The sequence below is a fragment of the Myxine glutinosa genome, chromosome 1, assembly GCF_964187855.1.
Source record: "Myxine glutinosa chromosome 1, kmMyxGlut1.1, whole genome shotgun sequence".
Taxonomy (NCBI): Eukaryota; Metazoa; Chordata; class Myxini; order Myxiniformes; family Myxinidae; genus Myxine; species Myxine glutinosa.
In genome coordinates, this window is record NC_136261.1 from 4,132,062 (window position 1) to 4,146,181 (window position 14,120).

The window sequence follows — 14,120 nt, forward strand, 5'->3', positions numbered from 1 at the left end:
GATGGTATTCTGATTCACCGAATTGAACGCTTTGCGGAGATCAACATAAGCTGGAAGCAGCCCCTCACGAAACTCTCGCTTGCGTTCGGTGAGGACCCGAAGCGTAAGGATACGGTCAATCGTTGACCTCTTTGGTGTAAAGCCCGACTGCTCTGGTCACTGGTGCTCGAGCAGATGGTGGTGAACCCTCTCAAGAATGATCCAAGCAAAGACCTTGCCCGGCACCGAGAGTAGCGTCACCCCTCAGTAGTTGTTGCAGTCCTGGTGATCACCCTTCCCTTTCCAGAGGGGGACAAGGCCCCTCTTTCAGTCAGTTGGGATGATGCCTGTGCTCCAAACAGAGCACAGAACTGCATGCAACGGCTCCAGTACAGCATTTCCACCAGCCTTCAGAAGCTCAGCATGGATGCCACAAATCCCAGGAGCTTTGCCCCCTTTCAGCCGGTTCACCGCCGCCTGTGTTTCCACAAGTGAAGGCAGTTCACAGTTAATTGGGGGGGGGGGGGGGTCAGCATTTGGGATAGCAACACCCCTGACATCCAACTCAACAGTCGGTGGGTCAGCCTGGTACAGCCACTCAAAGTAACCGGCCCAGCGGGCCTTCACTTCAGACTCCTCTTTCAAGAGGCCACCACCCTCTGCTCTAACTGCAGTACACCTAGGGACAGGCTTAGGCCTTAGAGGAACGCAATGCATGGATTCCTCTGTAAGCAGGACGAGAATCACAAGTCCACAAGTGATGCTCTACCATTTCACAGATTCCTTGCACATAGGCCTCCTTGTCTGCCCTCAGCGAGCATAGTTTTATGCCTCAGCTCCTGCAACAGTTCAGCTCTGCCATTGAGCCTGGCCCTGCGACTCTGTTCGATGGTATGGAGCATCTCCTGAAAGACAAAGTTCTTCTTCGCCTGATGGTGGGTTTCAAGACAGCCACCGGCAACATCAAGGATGGTGGTCTTGAAGACACTCCACAACTCCTCAGGATCCCCTGAAGCATACAGTCCCCCCAAAACCCCACTCAACCCACTCGCAAACTCCTCAGCTACCCTCTCCTCCTTGAGCTTGCCCACATCCAGCTGAGGCTGGGACTGGGATGATAGCATTCTCTTGGATTTGAGCTGCAACTTCAGAGTGGCTACAACAAGCCTGTGGTGAGTGTTGAGGAACTGAGCACTCGGTAGAAGCTGCAGTTCTGGAGCATCCGTCATCGACCATCAATGAGCACATGGTCAATCTCCTTTGCCACACCACCAGCATTGGAATACCAAGTTCAGCGATGAGGCTGTGGGCGCTGAAACCATGAGCCAGCCACCCTAAGTCCATGACTTCTTGCAAAGTCGAGGAACTTAGTGCTATTCTGGTTCACAGTCCCAGATCCATGGGGGCCAACACATGCCTCATAACCATCCCTGCCAGTGCCTGTCGATGAATTGAAATCCCTCAAGGCTAGAAGAGTATCTCTCCTGGGGCACTAATCAACCACAGACTCAAGCATGGTGTAGAAGTCCTCCTTCACAGTGAGATCACTTTCCTCAGTGGGAGCATAGACAGAGACCAGGGAAATGACACCCCAAGAGTGACAAATCCTCAGTCTCATAATACGCTCGTTGACCGGTGTTACCTCGACTATCATGGGCGTCACCTTATTGGACACAGCTATAGCAACTCCTTGGGCATGGTAACCGTCAAAGCGACCAGAACAGTAGTAGGTGTAACCACCCACCATGATCTCCCACCATGATCTATCCGGCCTCCGAACCTCAGAACCGAATTGTAACGCGGCGTTACAATTTTGCGTGACGCTTCCGTGCTGAGAGGAGTTAATAACTTGATATTAAAATGTTTAAATGCAATGTATTTATATATTTTAAGAATGTATTAAGTTTGGAATTCACATCATGCTTATAGTATCTATATATTTTCAGGTTATAACCTAATATATATTTCTGTATATTTTCAGGTTAGGCATATGTTACTACAGGTATATCATGAATTGGAGAGGCTGTGTGAATCACCCTGATAACTTTTGTTATATCTGTGGGACATACACTCCACGTAGCCAGTGCAAGAACCTTACCAAGAGGGTGAAAGCTGCTTACAAGTATTATTTTGAATGCAAAGTTGGAGACCAGGACGAGCTGGGCACCTCATGTTTGAGTAACTCGGGGCCTACGCAGTAGTTGAGTGGCAACAGGAAGGGAATGCCTTTTGCTGGTCCAATGACGTGGCATGAGCCAAAGAATCATCACTGACTGACTCATCTCTCAATGAAAAACAAGTTAAAAATTGTATATCCAGATTGTAAGTCTGCTCTGAAGCCAGTCCCCCATGACTTGGATTCTCCTGTGCCAGTTCCACCAGAAGCTGCTGCAGATGAAAGCGACGACAACTCTGATGATGCTATGGTGATGCTTCTTATGCTTATGGTGCTTCTTATGTACGAACCGGAGTCTGAAGTACAGAAGCCACACTTGCTAAATCAAGGAGAATTAAACGATCTGGTGAGACCTGTCATTGTCAAAGGAGAAGGCTGAGGTGTTGGGCTCTAGACTACAGCAATGGAATCTCCTAGAGGAAGGAACCATAACTTTCCACTTCCGTGATCGCCACACAAATGTAGCTGCCTCTTTAAAGATAGAAAATGATGTTAGTTTCTGTGCTGATGTTAATGGCCTAATGCATGAGCTAGGAAACAAACATGTGCCTGATGAAGGAAGACTCTTCATAGACTCCAGCAAAGTGAGCCTCAAAGCTGTTCTGTTGCACAATGGTAACAAAACACCTTCTGTTCCTGTAGCTCCTGCTGTCGGCATGAAGGAGACGTACGAGTCCATGGACATCCTTCTAAAAGTGAATAATTACTCAGATCACAAGTGGAACATTTGCGGTGATCTAAAAGTGATCTTTCTCCTCCTAGGACTGCAGCTGGGTACACCAAATACAGGTGCTTCTTATGCTGATGGAACAGCCGCGATCACAGCAATCATTATGTTGTAAAAGACTGGCCTGAAAGGTATGAACACATAGTTGGCAGGTACAATGTGCATCATAAGCCATTGGTAGACCCACAAAAAGTCTACCTTCCACTGCTTCACATCAAACTTGGCCTTATGAAAAACTTTGTAAAGGCATCGGATCATGACGGTAATGGCTTCCAATATCTCAGAGAGAAGTTTGGCGCAGAGAAAACTGATGCTAAACTCAAAGCAGCATTTTCGTTGGGCCCCAGATCCGAGGACTGATGTGTGATCCCGAGTTCAAAAATAAACTGAACCCACTTGAGTTTGCAGAACGGGAACCATTTGTGTTGGTTGTGCAGAACTTTCTTGGGAACCATAGAGCTGAACAGTATGATGAATTAGTGGACAACATGCTAAAGGCCTATCAGCGAATGGGCTGTAGGATGTCTCTTAAAATGCACTTCTTGCATTCTCATCTTGATTTCTTCCCACCTAATCTGGGTGAGGTAAGCGATGAGCATGGCGAAAGGTTCCACCAAGACATATCGGTCATGGAAACTAGGTATCGAGGCCGGTTCAACCCAAACATGATGGGTGATTACTACCGGTTCCTACAACGGGAGACCAATTCCACACACAAGCGCAAGAGCAGGTGTCTCACACACTTCTGAACACGTCTGAACAGTGGGGCCTATGCTGACTATATTGCAAGGAAGAGTGTAAGCTTGAAGTGTTGTTTCTGAATCACTCACAATGGGGCAGATTTCCCTATCAAGTTTACACCCTTCCTAAGATTACCATGTTCTATTGTTTTATTAACTTCTTTTTCTGCAACTTGTTTATGTTCTTGGTTTGTATATTACACATTATACATGGAGATCAATCATTGTTATCTAAATATGATGTGAAATCATCAAGGTGCAGAGTATGCACCCTGTCACTTTCATTACTGGACTCCCCCCTTTCAAAAAATTCTGGATCCGTCCCTGGAGTACATTATCCATATATACACTTGCTCCATTATACGACGACGTACATTAGATTTGCCGGGCATCAATAGCGGGTGAGTGGCAGTAAAAAAAAAAGAAATGATATATCTATTTATTTATTTTCTGGCATTACTCCACGGACCGGTAGCTCTCCTTCCACAGACCGGTAGCTCTCCTTCCATGGACCGGTAGCTCTCCTTTCATGGACCGATAACTCTCCTTCCATGGACCAGTAGCTCTCCTTCCACGGACCGGTAGCTCTCCTTCCATGGACCGGTAGCTCTCCTTCCATGGACCGGTAGCTCTCCTTCCACGGACTGGTAGTTCTCCTTCCATGAACCGGTAGCTCTCCTTCCATGGACCGGTAGCTCTCCTTCCATGGACCAGTAGCTCTCCTTCCATGGACCGGTAGCTCTCCTTCCATGGACCAGTAGCTCTCCTTCCATGGACTGGTAGCTCTCCTTCCATGGACCGGTAGCTTTCCTTCCATGGACTGGTAGCTTTCCTTCCATGGACCGGGAGCTCTCCTTCCATGGACCGGTAGCTCTCCTTCCATGGACCGGTAGCTCTCCTTCCATGGACCAGTAGCTCTCCTTCCATGGACCAGTAGCTCTCCTTCCATGGACCGGTAGCTCTCCTTACATGGACCGATAGCTCTCCTTCCGTGGACCGTTAGCTCTCCTTCCATGGACCGGTAGATCTCCTTCCGCGGACCGGTAGATCTCCTTCCGCGGACCGGTAGCTCCCCTTCCACAGACTGGTAACCCTCCTTCCACGGACCGGCGGTTAAGAATCTCTACCCTAGAATATATCAGGCGTCAGTAATTATCCAGAAAGTCTATAAATTCCACCGTTGTGGAAAATTTCCAACCCACACTTTAAGAGTGGGGGAAACCCTTGAAACCAAACATCCCATTGAAAATCCCAAGGGATTGTTGCAGAAGGAGCACACAGACTTAACAGCGATGACTTTGTCTCTCCAAGCTCCCCCACCACCCATCTCCCGACTCTACCTCTCTTTTATAAAAGTGTTTTTTCTCAAAACCATTCATGAAATAAATACATAAAACTCACGGAGAAGCTCATATCGGAGACTGGTACACTTTTACATTGATTAAAAGGACCTTAGTAGACAATGTACAGCAGATCATTCCAGTTCATGGGATTTGAACCTGGAATCCCAGCAACATGTCATGTGTTCAGATCAGAATACCAAACAGGTAATCAGTTACCCTCATTATCCCAATGACAATTGAAGAGTCAAAATGACTAGCTATTCCTTATGATATATCGCTCAAGGCTCATTGGATACCTTCAAACACCACATCCACAATACACCTTGGTATAGTGCATAACACACTTCAGTGTCGATGAAATATTTTGCAGGTGATCACTTTTTGTATCGCAGAGTGTACCGAGTGTGTTCCAACAAGTGGATCACTATCAATCCGTGTTGTAACACAAAACAGGTTTATTGGTTAATCTGGGTACACTATAACACGGTATTCCAATGGAGTCCCATTAGTGGGTTTTTCGAGACTCCAAGTCTCATGCTATGAAAATGGAGTCCAATGGTGCAGAGTTGTGAAGTGCAGTGATCGCTAAGGTGTTCTTGGCCACATGCAGATCCATACGTGAAGTGCACTGATCAATGTAATCGGAACAGCACTGGTCAAACTGCAGGCAATGAGAATCACAGGAACATTGTAGGCCACGAGTGAATGTCTTTGAGCAGCGGCCTTCACATGACTCTGAAAACACAACAACATAGAATCGGCAAATAATCATAATTATCCAAAACATTAACATCTCCCCATATACACTTGGCCCTCGGTTAAATTCCACGTTAAATGGATCACTTTATCTCATGAGAATGAACACGAATCGGGGGGGGGGGGGGGGAATGGGGGTGAGGGGGTATGTACCTTCGTCAACATTAAATGCATCACATTAAAATAAATTCATACATTTTTCATTGTTCATATATTCTGTATTGTACATTGTAATACGGTACTGTAAATAAGTGTAAAATAAACAAGTCAGGAGACGAAGATGGTTCACGAGCGAGCGGTATTCAATGACAAAGGACGGACTACTTTAAAATGGCCGTCCTTTGTGACCTTTAAAAGTCAAAACCGACATTGAAAATATATAAATAGGAATGTATTATCTGTTATGAGACTAGTTAGCTACACAATACCGAAAATTCTGTTCGATTCGGACAACTTTGAAAATTTGACCTTTGTGACCTTGAAATGTCAAAACGAAGGTTACTGACCTTGAAATGGGATAGAATAATGTATAATCAGTTATGAGGTTAGTTAGCTACACAATAACGAAAATTCTGTTCGATTCGGACAACTTTGAAAATTTGACCTTTGTGACCTTGAAATGTCAAAACGAAGGTTACTGACCTTGAAATGGGATAGAAAATAATGTATAATCAGTTATGAGGTTAGTTAGCTACACAATAACGAACATTCGGTTCGATTCCGACAACTTGTAAAATTTGGCCTTAGTGACCTTCAAAGGTCAAAGGTCGAAGATTCTGAAATTTGTTGGAAAACTTGTATTTCATGATGTATGTGATAATATAAGATCATGTACGATATTTCACCCTATCAGGAAGCGAACAATGTAATAAAACCATCAAAAATTGACTTTTCTAAATTTCATGACCTTGACCTTGGGGCGAAAATGAAAAATCGAGCTCCGTGGGGCTAGACACATGACATTGGCCTAACCAAATACCGAAACCCCTGTCAGATTCCACCAACTCCCTCGGAGAAGATGCAGCTTGAACTCGATTACCCCCTAAAAAGACATCTTTTTCGGGCGTGGCTCCGCCCACAATGGGCGCAATACGCCCACTCTAGGCAGGACACAACTAGATAATGATATGAACCTCCCACCCAAGTTTCATCAAGATCGGATGATATCATCGGGTAGTTATGCTGCGGACAGACAGACACACACACAGACACATGACGAATATAGTGGTCACTTGATAACTCGTGAACCAACTACAACAAAATCACCCTTTAGTACAACTAGGGCATGCCCGTACTATATATAAGCTAGGACGTGCCCGTACGTGGGTGCCCGTTCCTTGCAAAAAAAAAAAAACTGCAAAAAAAAAAAAAACTGCAAAAAAAAAACAATGGTTTGGTCCATTCGCAACGACCACAGAACCCCCCCCCCCTCTATTTACATGAATGGTTTGGTCCATTCGCAAAGCCAAAGCGAACGACCACAGAACCCCCCCCTCTATTTACATGAATGGTTTGGTCCATTCGCAAAGCCAAAGCGAACGACCACAGAACCCCCCCCCCTCTATTTACATGAATGGTTTGGTCCATTCGCAACGGCAAAGCGAACGGCGAACGGCTAAATCGCCATAGCTCGGTAAGTACTTGTCCGATTAATTTCAAACCTTGAAAAGGCACATCCTCGGGTCCCCAGCAATATACCTGGCAAGTTTCAAGTATATCGGACCGGTAGTTGTCGAGAAACAGCGGTCACAGACAAACGTACAGACGTACAGAGATTACTGGAATTATAGATAGATAAAACAATCTCCTGGAGGATGGTTGTGAGTCACTGAGGTCTGGAGGGGTCTCCCCGTGCTGTGACGTCAAAGCTTCTCCTTGTTGTTGGAATTGTTGGAATTTTCCTTGCCCATCTTGTTGTTGGACCGTTTCCCTCCCTACCGAAAAAAGCATCAATCCCGAAAAAAATTGGCAAAATCTGAACATGTTGGTTTCGGGAGTACCACATGTTACAAGCTGCCAACAAGTATTTTTGGAAAGTATACACCCTAAGTAATTTTTAAAATGTCTTACAGGGGAGATATCTGGTTGCCACGGCAACCACCTCAATAAATCTAAAATCAATTAATTATTTAAAACACTCATTTGGAGGACTAAATGGCAGATTTAAATGATTAATCATATGTTCTCTGATACCATAAATCAGCTGAATTTAATTTTAAAAATGAAACAAGACTGAAAGTCTAACAGCGGCATAGCCGGGCTTGTTTGATACTATTATGTTTGTAGGGGGTAGACAATGATTACCTTAGAACCAGGTAGAATGTATAGATTAGTGTGCTCCGATTATCGTAAAGAAGAAGAACCACCCCATGTAATAAGAGTTTGTATTAGACCAGACTGTCGGGTTAAGCTTGTACCTTCGTCCCCATCACGAGGGGTGGGGCTTGTTAATTAGCTTAGGGATTATGGGTAAATTAATTCCCTGTTTGTAAATAACTCTGTAATCTATACCTTTGTTCCTTGTGACACTGCACTAGACACAAGCCAAAATCGCCCAATAACTACACCACTAATTAATAAAACCACCGGAAACCATGCATGAAGCACTATAGCTGATTACCCTGACTTGGTAAGAGGACACAGGATGGGCAGGCCGAGAGCCACGCTCTGAAGGGCAGTGATTGGTCTGGGGTTTGATTGACAGAAAGCACAGTAAGAAGGGACTCGCTGATTGGGGAAGCAGGCACGGATGACGTCAGAGCGGCGTTTAAAAGGGGTTGAAATGGAGGACATTTCCCCTTCTCGGTTTGGGTCTGGCAGTGAACGGTTGTGTACCGGCATCTTCTCCTCGTTCCCCTCTTACTTCTGGCGTCTGGGCATTGAGAGCGAACGTTCCCTCTTACGCCTTCTCGTTCCGAAAGCGATAAGTGAATGGTTGTGCTTTTCTCTCTCTGCACTGGGAAGCTTCATCGTGAGTGACCGTGTTGGGACATCTTGCTGGTGGTTGTGCGGAGGAAGAGCCATGGCCCGGGAACTGCGGTTTTCCGTGCAGAGGACGGGTGGACAAGCACGGCATGGAAAAGCGGGCTGAACGCCTGCTGTTCACTTCGCACGTAAGGCCTATTTCACGCCAACGAGCGCGGCCGAGTGAAGCGAGTGAAGCCTTTTTCCCGCCAACACCAGAGCCGCGTCCGGATTGCGCGCTCGGGTAGGGCCTGGACGATTATTGACGAGACACCCAAGCCAAGTTGAGCTAAGTGCCCACTAAATAACCAAACACATTTATTTTCCAGTTCTTTTTCCCTTCGTCTGTTTTTCGAGTCTCTCTGTGGGGACGTCCCATTTAAGAATTCAGTTTTATCGTGTTGTTTCCTTGTTACCGGCATTTTATTAAATAAACCTGTTTATATTTGTACATTTTAATTCCGTTTCATGTGAGTTTATTGATTACAGGTTCGAGGACTGCCGGTGGGATCTGCAAAGGTAAGCTCTCCGGTTTCTCTTTTCCCCCGTTTGCTCCCCACGCATATTAACTCCGCCATTGAACTGAATGCCTCGGAGGGTTAAGGCTCGTTTGGTCATCCGTGCTACCCTACGGTGTTCACCACACAGGGTAATCACATGACATACTTTAGTTGAAGATAGACGTGATGACGTAGCGTGACACAAAACTGCCGCTACTTTAATATATAGAAGATATATTATAACCTGTAGTAACTTTGCAGTCACTACGGAGGGATTAGTGTTACGATTACATTTATTATAATGTCGTGTGACTGCTTTCAGTTAATACCGGGAGCGTCACAGATAGCAAATCGAGCGTTACTTCGAGGCGACGATCAAATACGGACTCACTATACAAGCACGGGTGAAGAAAGAAGAAGAAGCAGCTGGCAGCATTTACCTGTCGGTCCTGCGCGGCAGCTCCGAGCAGTCTTCTACCTTGCAAAGTAACTCAAACGAAAACGGCTTTATGTACAAAAATAAACAAGGCTTTATTGCCACGGATGCCGATAATACAAAATAAAACGTGCTGGTTACTAACTATGGTTCCTATTCGGAGCGCTCCCACACCAGACTTATCATATGCACATCGGATTTTTATGTGAAAAAATATTTTTTATTTTTTCACATAAAACGGCTTTTTGCGCGCAAAAAAATTATTTTGCTATTTTCGGAGAAAAAAAGAATTTCGCCCTTTTTCGGGAAAAATAAAATAAAATGCCCTTTTTGGTCGAAAATGTCTGGCAACGCTAAAAAAAATTAGGGAATTTTTCGAAATTTTAAACTGCGATCGATCTCAAAAACAAAACGTTGCGTCCACTTGCATGCGTTGCGTCCCCAGCGTGTACAGCAGTGAGGCTGTGTACTACAGTGAGAGAGTGTACACAAAGTGTGAACAAGTCTCCTATCAAGATGAGTGCTGCTCTTCGTGACAAGTGGCTGAAGGAATTCAACGCTGGCGGCGATGGGGCCACCTTCAAGTACGTGTCGAGTGACACGGCTTTCTGTCGAGCTTGTGAAAAGACTTTCCGGGCGAAGCAGAAGTCTGAGCTGGCCCAACATGTCCGAGGAGACCGCCACAAGAGCAACTTGGCCTTGAAGAAGAAGAGGACGGTCACGCAAGCCACCATGGAGGACTTTGGTGGCGGAAAGAGGCACAAGTGCGACGTCGTGGCTCATGAGCTGTGCCAGGCCATGCTGGCCGCTGGCATCCCATGGTCGAAATTGGAAAACCCTGCCCTCCGGTCGTTCCTGGAGAAGCACATCACTCTCCAGATCCCCGATGAAAGCTGGATTCGAAAGCACTACCTCGACAAGTGCTACGACGAGGCCTTGGCGGGGATCCGTGCCGACCTCGGACAGCAGCCCATCTGGCTGTCCGTCGACGAGATGACCGATTCGGCAGGTCGATATGTGGCCAACATCATCGCGGGACGCTTGTCCAATGAGGGGTACTTTCGTCCCCACCTCGTCCAGTGCATGTTTCTGGAGAAGACCAACTCCGGGGAGATCGTGCGTGCAGTCAATGACACGCTGCGCTATCTTTGGCCTGATTTCAAGCCGGAGTGCCTCAAGGTCCTCGTCAGCGACGCCGCGGCCTATATGATCAAGGCCGGCCATGCCCTGAAGGAACTCTTCCCGGACTTGCTGCATGTGACTTGCGTTGCCCACGCGCTCCACCGTGTCTGCGAGACAGTCCGAGAAATGTTCAAGGACGTCAACGACCTGATTGCCACGACGAAGAAGGTGTTCGTCAAAGCCCCGTCGCGTGTTGTCTTTTGGAAGGAGCAGCAGCCCAATCTTTCTCTCCACCCGGAGCCCATTCTGACTCGGTGGGGGACGTGGATCGACGCCGCGGTGTTTTACGCCGAGCACTTCGAGGCCGTCAAGGACATTGTGGACCAGCTGAACGATGACGACGCGATGGCAATCCGGAGTGCCAAGGACCTGTTCGGAAAGGCGGACATCAAGCTCAGTTTGGTCTTCTTAAATGCCCACATGTCGTTCATCCCGAAGATCCTTAAGCAGCTGGAGGTGGCCGGCATGGAGCTGGCCAAGGCCTTCCAGCTCCTTGATCAGGCCAAGGAGGAGCTCGAAAAGATCCGAGGCTGCCGTAAGGAGATCCTGCTCACCAAGTTCAAGGCGGTGCTGCAGCGCAATCCCGACATTGGTGTGCCGGCTGGAGTCAAGCTTGCTGACATCCCCCTCTTGAGGTACTGCCCCATCGTCAGCGTCGACGTGGAAAGGTCCTTCTCCATCTACAGAAACGTCCTCACCGACCGCCGACACCGCCTCACCAAGGAGAACATTGCCAAGATAATGATTTCAAACACCTACTTTAACCGTTCCTAAAAGGGTCTTGTCAATTTCTTCTAGTCCTCTACTTATCAAACAATGCGGTTGCAATAAAGGTACCTGAACGTCATTTTTTACCTGTTTACTAGCCCAGAGTGCTTAATGTTGTGCAGGAAAAAGCTTACCATTTTTTGTTCTTTTTTTGACTGATTTCTGAAAAACTTGGTAATAAAAAAAAAAAGAATAAACGGGGGAAAAAAATATTTCGGGATTTTTTCACATTAAAAAAAAAAAATTCCGCTTTTCAAAACATAAAAGGCCTATTTTCTTAACATAAAAATCCGTAGTCTACGTTATCAAACACACTAGGGAATATACATGAAAAATAAAGGCCATGCATGTGTGTGGGCTTAGCTCGATCAGATGACGTCTCTCGCCGCGACCTGTCTCAGGCCCATTGGCAGGAAGAAGGCCTCGATGCGCCCTTGTTCACTAGGCCTTGAGAAGGCATCCCACGCGGCCGTCCGCACCCCCTCCAGGCAGGTCACGTGAGTGAGCGAACGATCTGCAGCTCCCTTCGTTCCGTCAACAGGTCACGTCCTGCACACCGTCGCTCGTCAATGTTTGGAAAAGATCAAGCGGGGAGATAGACCAGGTCGAGCAGAAGGTCCAAGCGCAAGAACGATCCAGAAGGAGAAGGAAGGTCCAAACGAGAAGGAGGTCCAAACGAGAAGGAGGTCCAAACGAGAAGGAGGTCCAAATGAGAAGGAGGTCCAAACGAGAAGGGTCCAGAATGAGAAGGGTCCAGACAACAAGGGCAAAATGTTGGCCAGCCAGTTCTTTTATTGGCCATCTCGTGACGTCAGCTCTCTCTCTCTCTCTGCCAATCCCTGCTGGCCAACATCACAGGATCAGTTCTCCACCAATGGCCACGTCACTTCTCTCTCATGCCTTAGGTTGGTGGCCAATCAGTTTGTCGCTTATTCCTACCAATCAGCGGGTCGCTCTTTGCTCTGCCCCTCGGTGTATCACAAGTCCTTCCTTGCTCTGCCTTCCCGTTGGTCAACACCTGGCCCAATGGTGTGTCCTTCTGGGCGTGGCTCCCGGCCTGCCTGTGCTATGTGTGTTGCTATACAAGGCGGTGATGTAGCTGGCTGCGGTTCCATCAGCAGTGCTCTGAACTGGCTTCCGGTGAGTTTTATTGTGGGGGGAATTAATTAGTGTGTGTGCTAATGGGCCTGTCTAGTGTCTATTGGTGTAGTGCCATATGGGAAAATGGATAAATCACCAGGTCTCACGAACAGGGGAATTAACATAATCCCTCCTCTAGTTAACACAAGGATCATCCTTGTATGGTCACAAAGATACACTTACGCGAATAAACCGCCTAAACAAAATTACATGTGGGATTTCCTATCACGATAATCGGCACACACTACCTATACAGATCTACCTGATCTATATATCACTCTACCCCAAAATTCATAACAATAATATTAACGCTACGTTATCATTATTACGAAAATGATATTACTATTTTAAAAAACCGAGGCTAATTCCTTACTTCCATGGTTACACCACTTATCATTGATTAATGAACCATACACCGCTTCAATCCATCAACTCTCCATTCACTACATTGGGATTAAAGTGTTATGGTCATATTTACTATATTATTATTATTACTATTACAAAAATGATACTACTGAAACGATACACTACTGTATTAAGAAACCTGGGCTTAATTTGTCTGAAGTGGTCTGAAGGTGAGGCATGAAGCCTAAGGCCTATACGTACCATTTTGATGTAAGAGCCGTAACGCCGATGGTTTCGACATTTGATGGTCATTTTAACAATCGGTTTGTTTGTGTTTCACACTGAATGAAAAACGTTACGGTAGAGCATGGCAATTGTGATATATGACAGGTTCGACTATATGTTTGGCCTGAACGACATTGGAATTAAAATAGCGGTATGTGGAGTCAGCAGACATACCGCCGTAATGACATCAGACCTAATCACATCACCCTGTCATCTGACCAGATCCTCAGCTCTGATTGGTATACGTTTGAGGGGACATACGGATAGACAAACACTGTTCTAGATGGCTCCACCCTATGAGCTACGCCGTAAAAATTGGTTAAGGTCAAACAAAGGTCATAACATTTAAGTGAAAAAATGGACCAAAATTTCATCAAAACTTGAAATAAATGGGAAAAGGTGAATATCTTGGCCAAATTTTGTGCCATGGATTCCATTTTACTTTCATAATGAACTTTATGTTCTACTGATCAAAAATAATCACCAACCAAGTATTGATTATTGTCATGCAAATGACGAGAGCACATTAATGAGGTCAGTATTGCAATATATACACAACTTATGTACATACATTTGCATGTATATTTACATGTATTACATTTGCATGTATGTTTACATGTATCACATTTGCATGTATATTTATATGTATTATATTTGCATATACAGTCACGTGAAAAAGTAAGTACACCCCATGTAAAGTTTTGACTTTTTCAACATATTTCAACATTCAGCTATTTGATCTTCATTTCAACAATATTGATAGATAAAGGTGATAAAAT

General features: G+C 45.8%; 1 protein-coding gene across 2 annotated transcripts in view; it reads right to left on the reverse strand.

Annotated features, from left to right (window-relative positions):
- The window catches only part of LOC137420882 (proteoglycan 4), a 94,004-nt gene that overhangs the window by 68,636 nt on the left and 11,248 nt on the right, over positions 1-14,120 (reverse strand). For both annotated transcript variants that reach the window (XM_068106368.2, XM_068106358.2), the window contains exon 2: positions 5,584-5,700. In XM_068106368.2, the coding sequence (XP_067962469.2) occupies positions 5,584-5,700 (117 nt within the window). The remainder of the gene's footprint in view (positions 1-5,583; positions 5,701-14,120) is intronic.